The 8,218-nt window shown below is 41.3% G+C and overlaps 1 protein-coding gene across 1 annotated transcript; it reads right to left on the bottom strand.

Moving 5' to 3' along the window:
• Window positions 1-428: 428 nt before the first annotated feature.
• On the bottom strand, window positions 429-7,752 carry ZFAND2A (zinc finger AN1-type containing 2A). Its single transcript, XM_029577509.1, has 8 exons — window positions 7,544-7,752; window positions 7,108-7,202; window positions 5,804-5,935; window positions 5,062-5,213; window positions 2,709-2,816; window positions 2,558-2,621; window positions 2,131-2,205; window positions 429-1,539 (listed from the first exon to the last, which is right to left on the bottom strand). Exons 1-8 carry the CDS (start codon window positions 7,596-7,598, stop codon window positions 1,510-1,512), a joined length of 711 nt encoding a protein of 236 aa, XP_029433369.1. The 5' UTR covers window positions 7,599-7,752; the 3' UTR covers window positions 429-1,509.
• Window positions 7,753-8,218: the final 466 nt, after the last annotated feature.

Here is an 8,218-nt window from a genome sequence, read left to right as displayed (position 1 = left end):
CTAATAGCTGCTGGAGGTGCTACTAACCATGTTTAAGCTGAATTCCATTTTCTGAACCACTCTTGGGTGTGGCTCTCAGCACAATACACATGGTGGTTCTTTTAGCTGAAGTTTAGGTAATGTATGTGCTTCTGAAGTCTTATTTATAGATGCTGTAGCTTATGGGCTTAGCTTTATGGGTTGAAGGGTGCTGTTACAGTAAGATAGTATTTGTATTGGTTTCTTTTCACAATGTTTTACAGTAAGACTGACTTATTTTGACACCATGCTTAGGAAGAAGGTTTCAGCCACATACAATTTCAGTTCAACCAGTACTTGTCTTTGCTAAGTGATGTTAGGCTGAGAGCATTAAGGCTAATCTGAAACAAAGCAAGGCTCCCTCTAAAAGCTATGTAAATCTAAAATGATTTGTCAGAGCAAAGTCATTCTTCACTGTACAACACCTTTATTTTGTTAATGCCTATTTGAAAAAATAGAGATTCATTCTTTGAGATTATGATCATAAGAAAATATGAAGACTTTCCTTCAGTAGTGCACCCCCTAAAATTAAGGTCTAAAGGTACCACTCTTTTTTAAACATGAAAAAAAAAAAAGCATACAGAAGAGTTTCAAGTCCTGAAAAAATATTGAAAGGATACTGTATTTACATTTGCTAGAATGTCTCAATCCCATCCAGACAACAAGAAAAACATATCAAAATATTTTATATAATACACTTGTTTTGTAGTGGATATGGGGGAGGAACACACAGGCCACAGTGCCTAAGAGACTATGGGGGTAGGGACAAAACTCTTTATAAAACTTGTAGTCCTTTAGATTACAAACATCTCTGTAGAGAACATAATACACATAATAGTAAAAATAACAAAACATTAAAAGTTTAAACACGTTACCACCCTTAACCTTGCCAAACTGCACTGATCCTGTATGAAGGATCAGCCACATTTGCACAGAAAACTAAATCACCAAAAGCAATAGTAAAAACCAGTACTTTCCTGAACTGCATTGCTTACTGCTTTGAAAGATTCAGGCTGCTCCTTCCACTACATAGGCCTAGCCCCCCCCAAGGATCCATACAATTAGTTATCAAGTCTACCAATGGTGTTTTGCCACTAGCCTCAGACACAATAGGTATAAATAAAGTAAGGGGATACTTTTGCACCCAGTTTTCTAAAGGGAACATTGTTTTCCTTTCGCTAATTTTCTAAAAGGCCTGCAGTAAACTAATACTCATACTTTAATGTAAAAGTGCATTAATCATGGCACAGGGAAAAAAGTTAACGTTTTCTTCATATAAGCATCCAAGGGCACTACACTCTAAGAAAAGTGATATTCCAGGCAACAATCACAGCCATTGGTACTAACTTGTTCTTAGTCATTACTATTTCAAATGTTAAATAATTCACACAGGTTTCACTGGCAGCGTCAACACTTGTAAATAAGCTGGGATTTCTGTTAATATGCACAGCTCATCAGCAACTCTAGTCACCTTGGCCTGTGAGTAATGCTTCAGCAAACACCAGATCTTCTTTCTGAGGACTAAAGAGATCTTTTATCAGATACAGAAACAGTAAGAAAGTTTAACTGTACAGAACTAAATTAAGCAGTTTGCATAACATGCCACCAGAATAAAAAATAAGTGTACATAGACATAAAAGGGGTCAAATTAGCATAAGTTTAAATCTTATGAGTAATAGCACTAATTAGGAAGGCATCAACCCTAGCTACTGATGTTTTGTGCAAGTTAGACGTTCATAATTCAATCTAGCATGGAGTCTGATTTACTTGGATCAGAAATAGTTGAGATTTAGAGTGTAAGCTATTGAGTTTCTTGAGAAATTTAAATACTAAAAACAGATTGGTAGGTGGATGATCATAAACTACAACTCTGTTCCCCTATTGCCATTTAAATTTTGCAAGGAAACACCTTAAGAGCTTGGAGCCTGAATGGAGCCATTCCTGAGCCTGGCATGAGATAAGTATCTAGAACAGAGTATCTTTCATAAAATGATTAATCTGAATGTATATTGCAGATGCATGCTGGAGCATAGCCAGGGTTAGTGCTACTGCTCACAAGTTTCAAATGAGGTAGTGCAACATGAGGAAGAGCAGTTCCTTTCCAGCTCATACCTGTGAGATGGTGCAGTTTCTCATAGCATCTGCCAAGGATAGCTCCAGTGCTTTTTGTAGTGCTTCCTCTTCACTCTAAATGAAGCAAAAAGAGAAGTGTCAGTAACACTCCACTATTGAAATTGTACAAATGGATAGTGGATTAGATAGCTAATAAACTTTGCAAAGTGTAGTATAAAACTTATGTTCGCTTAACATGCGAATGCATACATACTAAGAAAAAAAAAAGCTAGAGAGAAAAAAATTGGTAAAGTAAGCTACATTTTAGTCCAGCTTGAAGCTGACTAGCATAGAATTCAATTTAAATTTGAACTCCCTGATGAAGCATGGTGCAGGCAAGAATGCATGGGAGCTGCCATCAGGAATTTCTGCTTTAGCATACAGAGCCTAAGTTGTCCACAAGTTTAAATGCTTGTTTGTTTCTTACCAGTCCTTTCTGTAAGGCATTAGCATGAGAAACACCCAGCAGCTGCTGCAACCATGATGCATTTCTGTGAGGAGATAACATGAACAATTACATGAGCTCTCAGTTTCCACCATGGTTACAAGTAAAACCCCTTTTTCCATTTGTCTGATACCTGTTTTGCCGAGGTGGCTGATTTTCAGATTCTTCAGCTTTAACAGGTCTGGAGACTACTTTGCTGGAAGTTTTAAAAGACTCCTGGGCTCTCATTATAGCAGCGTGTCTACAACAAAGTATGGGAAGTCAGAATGGATTACATAACTACATGAATGAAGCTGAAGTGCTCCATTTGCTCATATTCCCCACAACTTTCTGCCCACTGCACAGAAAAAAAGTTAAGGTTATGGGCTGGCCCAGTGGCAGTATAGTACTGGTTACCTGCATCAAGTCTGCCATTCCTTGGGTTGACTGGAACTGGGGAAAGGAGTCTTAGCCATTTCTAAATGGCATTATGTACTGGGCAGACCTAGAATGCAGCTGGAGTGGTAATGAAAGTAGGGGGAAGAGGTCTTGGGTAGATGCACATGAAGGCTAATTGTACTGTAGCCCAATAAACCAGATCTGATTGAGCTAAAAGTCAGAAAGGACCAAGCCCTATTCAAAAATCTCAGAGGTACCATTACATTCTTTGGATGAACTGAAAGGGATATGAATTATGGCAGCAAAACTATGTGTAATTTCCTAGCATGTAGACAGATGACTCAGGACCAGTGGGTTTATGCTTACCTGCCATCAGATGGAGACCGAGCAAGCTGACCTCACAGTATGTATAGCCCTGCAGTGACCCCAGCTTGCCCGCACTGTCTCCACCAGATGGTGGATGTGCATCTCCCTATGGGGACTGCTTTGAACTTTTTGAAAGGAGAAATTTGAAGTTCTAAATTCAGGAAAAGCAAGCACCGATCTCCTGCAGTGGTACCTAAAGGTCCCTCCCCAGTTGAGAATTCCTGAGGTGATTTCCATGGATCCTCAGGTGTGCTATGGAATGGTAGCTGGGTTTCCTGGCGTGGACTTAGCTGCTAGTTCAACTGAAAGGCGACAGGTACAGGAGGCAGAATGCAGTGGTGATGGCAGATGCCTTCTCCCCTGGCAGCCAGAGACATTCTGTACTCAGCTGGTAAGCGTTGGGCTTAGGTAAGGTTTAAAAAAAATAATAATTTTTCCTGAAGCAGATAGCCGTTTCAGGATTTCCTCCTCTCTCTGGTCTTTGCATGCCATGCTGATTTTTGTTCTCACTCCTGTTGGGGAATTGAGCAGCCTGGCAGGTTGAGCGGCCCCTGGTTGGCTAGGCCTGCACTTAGGTTTTTTTCTTGCATGCCACATGATAGGCCTCTGGCAGTTTTCGCACGCTTGTGTGTTCTACCCTCCATAGGCCTGTGTGTGCAGTGTCTGCTCTGCACACTTGTTGTGCACACTCTTCACACACACGTTTTTACATGCTTGGCACAGGTGCATGAGCCTTGCCACACTTTCTATGCACTTATTTCTTGGATGTGCAGGCCCAGGAGGATGCGGCCTTTACATATGCTGTGGTGACTGGACCATGGGCAGCCTCCCACCCTCTTGGTGAGTAGCTTTGTTATATCCCACTGGTCCTAAGTCCATCTGTCTACATGCTAGGAAATGGAGAAATTACCTCAATTTCAGTTTCCTTAGTGTAGACAGATGGATTCTGCTTCCTGCCCTCAGCTGCTGCATGAGTGTCAATAGTCCTTCTGTGGGGCTCTGGGTCCCAAGGGATTACTGACAAGTGTTCATCCAGTCCCTAGCTTGGGGTACCTAAAATCTTATGTGAATTCAGTGTTTATAGTTGGTCGAGTATTGTTCTAGTTATGTTTTTTGCTAGTCTGTCCACAATTTTTTGAAGATAATACTGGCAGGCTGTGATCACTGCAGGGTTATAGATACTGTGACCTCAGCTTGCTCAGTCTCCATCTGCTGGCAGGGGAGCATAACCCACTGGTCCTGAGTCCATCTGTCTACACTAAGGAAAACAAAGTTATCAGGTATGCAATTTCTCCATTAAAAGAGTACCAAAAAGGTGGACTGGGGTTCAGAAGTGCTAGTATATTTAAACAAAATTTGTTACATGGACATTTGAGGAAAACAGCATCCTGGCATTTCTTTACCCTTGTTGTTCTACTCAAATTTAAAGGTAAGAATTTTTCTATTGTGGAGATTTATATAATGTTTTAAAATGCTCTATGGTAGATTAATAGTTTTACAGGAGAGAGTACAAAATTGTGACAATCTTTTGGATTCTATAAATTGAACCTTTCCCTCCAAAAATAGGCTAAAAGTGGCAAAGGTATGTGGGCACCAATCTAAATTGTGTGTTTGAGTTTCAGCATAGGTCAGGAGGGACTTGAGGACTATGGGGGTAGGTTTCGCATCCAGGTGTAAAATTCTCAATTCTGCAGGGCCTGCCCTATGTGCAAATTGCTTTCCCCCTTGCCCAGTTTCCTTACCCTGCTTTGGAAAGTGAAAGATGGCTCCCACTGCACTCATGGTCTAAAGGATGCCGATGTTTTATACAGAAGTTTTGATGGCATTGATCACACACCATCTTAATCAGTTCGCTCTTTTTGCACCCCGTTTTTAAGCACTTGTTTGTGAAAATCTAAATTAGAAAGGAAAAAGCACAGCATCATTAAAAACAAAAAAAAATCCTCCAGGTCCTCACCATTGCTTCCAGATTATTTTTAAAATGTTATGAACCATTAGATTTTGTCTAATTACTTCAGTTTGGCTATTAAAAATTGTCCTGTTACTATATTTCTACTTGACAGGGTCTCTTCCCATGTTAATTCTCAGTAATCCCCCTGCACTTTAAAAAGGGTTCACTATAGCAGACTGCGCTTTAGAATTATCTGTTCTGATGTTTTCTTGTTTCCTTTTCCCTTCACCTTTTTCTTAGAAAAATTCACTCTGTTCCTCAGAAATGTTATTTTTCATCTAATTCTCAACTCCCTCTGTTCAGCCTTTGAAAGGCTTCCACCTCTTCACATTTACTGCTATTTAAAAATCAATGACTTTCCTATGCTACTCACAACTTTTGTATTGCAAACTTGCAGTTTATTGCTCATGGACCCGATTAAAGCCAGCCCTCATCACCTTCTAAACACTTAAACTCTGTCCTTAGTCTGCAATTAGTTTAGTCAGGACATAATTCCACATTTCCTTATAATAAGTGCTAGAAACTTTGGGTACCTTCTGTCTGTACTGGGAAGGGTTGTATTTACAGTTCTTGTCTATGTGTTCACCAACTACGAAGTCTGGCATTTCTCCCCTCTTTACTGCAATTGGGGTATTGCACAAGGGACACACAGGAACCTGTACATCCTGAAAAACATTATACAGATCAGTTAAGTTGGGGGCTCTTCCACTTCAGCAGAAGTTTCCAGTGGGTACCTGTTAGATGTAACAGTTAATCTTGAACCAATACTTCATTTAATATAAGTATTTTTGGCCTTGGTTGGAGAACAAAGCTTAGACAATAAAATGTTGCAGTGTGTGCTTCATATCACTTCAATGGGTCTAGCTCTAAAACTGTGTGATTAAGTCCTTGGTGGTAAGACATCAGAATTTCCCACTTTTCAAAAGCTGGTAAATTGTGTGTGGGGGGGGGGGGGGTGTTTGCATATGGGCATGACAGCACTGAATGAAATGAACTTCAGATTGGACTGTTTCAAAATACATCCCTAATACAGGGGAATGTGTGGCTATAGCAGGTAGTACACATCTTTAATGCAGTCTTAAAGTCAAAAGAAGTTAGAATACTTTGTCCATGAAGTTAGTAGATGTCCTAGTCATTTTTGACTATGTATAAAGTTGCAGAGTATACTGAAAGTACATGACATGTTTAGGTCATTTTTAACACTTTCTAGCAGTAGTCACAGTGCAAGGTGAGTTTCTTTCAGACTATTTAGCACTTTACTCAGGGGGAGGGAGAATTCTGGGTAGTACAGACTTCCCCTCACATACAGAATTCTGGAAGGGAAGCAGAAGCAGTGGAGGTCTGTGCAGGAAGGAATAGGGTTGGTGTTAGCTGTAAGCGAGAAAGGAGTACTGCCACAGTGGCCTGCAGCGTCATCCTTGCTTGTGTTTCCTAAACAAAAGGAGGGAGCAGTGACGGTGGAGCCTGAACAAGAGAGCTTTTTAAATATGTTCAGGCTGTCCTATGACCAGCTAGAGCTTTCTAAAAAGTTACTCAAGTTGGCTCTCTCAAAGCCACTATAAAATTTGAGCAAACACGTAACTAACCAGAACAGGGAACAGGCAAGCCTTAGAACCGTACAGCAGATCCATGCTGGCTTGTTGAAGCTCGGACAATTATAAAAATGTATAACTACTATTGAATTGGATAGTTGTAGTATTTAAGTTGTAAAGTATGTTGCCCACTTATACACGTTGCAATTTTTTAAAGTTGCTTTTACAAGTATCGTATGTAAAAATCTTATTTCATAATTTGGGAATTAAAAACTATTTTAGAAAGAAAAATGTGTTAAAATTACCTTTTTGTATGCAGATGTACATTTGTGCTGGGGATAAGTGATATGATTTTTGCAGAAAATCTGTTCGCACGCATCACATTTTAAAGGAAGGAAATCTGCAACGAGAAATTTGTAAACAGACTTGTAGAAGGACACTAGGAATACATAACACGATAGCCACGGCAAAAGATATGGGCAGTAGTTTCAGTGCAGTAGACAACTTCCTTAACCCAACCACTGGGGGCTTCTTTCATCCGGGTCCTTAGTCAGAAGGCACAGGTGCTATAAATAACTAATAGTTTCGGTCGCGTTCAGCACTACCCCTGCTAAAGCTCGAGGGGGGGGGGGTTATATTCAGGAAGTTATCTTTGCACTAGGTTACAGTTTATGCAGTCATTCCTAGAACTTCTTGAAGCGCAGAAACGAACAGAACGTTTTTCAGACCTCAATTTCTTACCAAGCTGGTTGCAGGTGTTTTGAGAACACTGCTGCCCCAAGTCTGGAAACTCCATAATGAAAGAGCGCCGCGGGAATAACTGCAGTTGTACCGCTCGCGAGCAGGCTCCTCGCAATCCCGCGCCTTCTCTTCGTTAGCCCGCTCCCGGCCGGGCACCGGCCCATTTATCGCCGAATCCTGCCGAGTCATGCTCCCCATCCCCATGGCAACGCCTTGCCTCTGCCCCGTCGCATTCTTTACGTCACCACGACCGTTCCCCGCCGAGTCACGGCGCCGCACGTTGATGACGTTCCTCCCACGCCGCTCCGGAAAGGCTTAAAAGTGTCGCGTCATGGCGGCTTGTTGTAATCATACGGGGGTCGGTGGAGGGTCGGATGGGCAATGAGAGGCAAAACCTAGGGCTTTCAGCTTTTCCAAATCCCGAGAATGCTATGAAATGTGAATTAGAAAGCCGGAACGGCTGCATCTACTCTCCGTAACCTGGAGTCTGCTGAGTCACTTCATATGGGCCTTTTGCACCTGGGGTCAGCGTTTTCGTGTTGGAGTTAACAGAACATAAATTATTATAAAAGAACTACTACGTTCCCTGCGGGTCACATGTTGCACCTTTCCAAGAGAGGGGAGCAAGATAAGAAAAACAAGATAGAGAAAGCATTGCCATATTCGTGTTTCTTT

This window comes from Rhinatrema bivittatum, chromosome 14, assembly GCF_901001135.1.
Source record: "Rhinatrema bivittatum chromosome 14, aRhiBiv1.1, whole genome shotgun sequence".
NCBI classification, from domain to species: Eukaryota; Metazoa; Chordata; class Amphibia; order Gymnophiona; family Rhinatrematidae; genus Rhinatrema; species Rhinatrema bivittatum.
The sequence above is the reverse complement of the archived record's forward strand: the minus strand, read 5'-3'. Positions and strand labels throughout refer to the sequence as shown.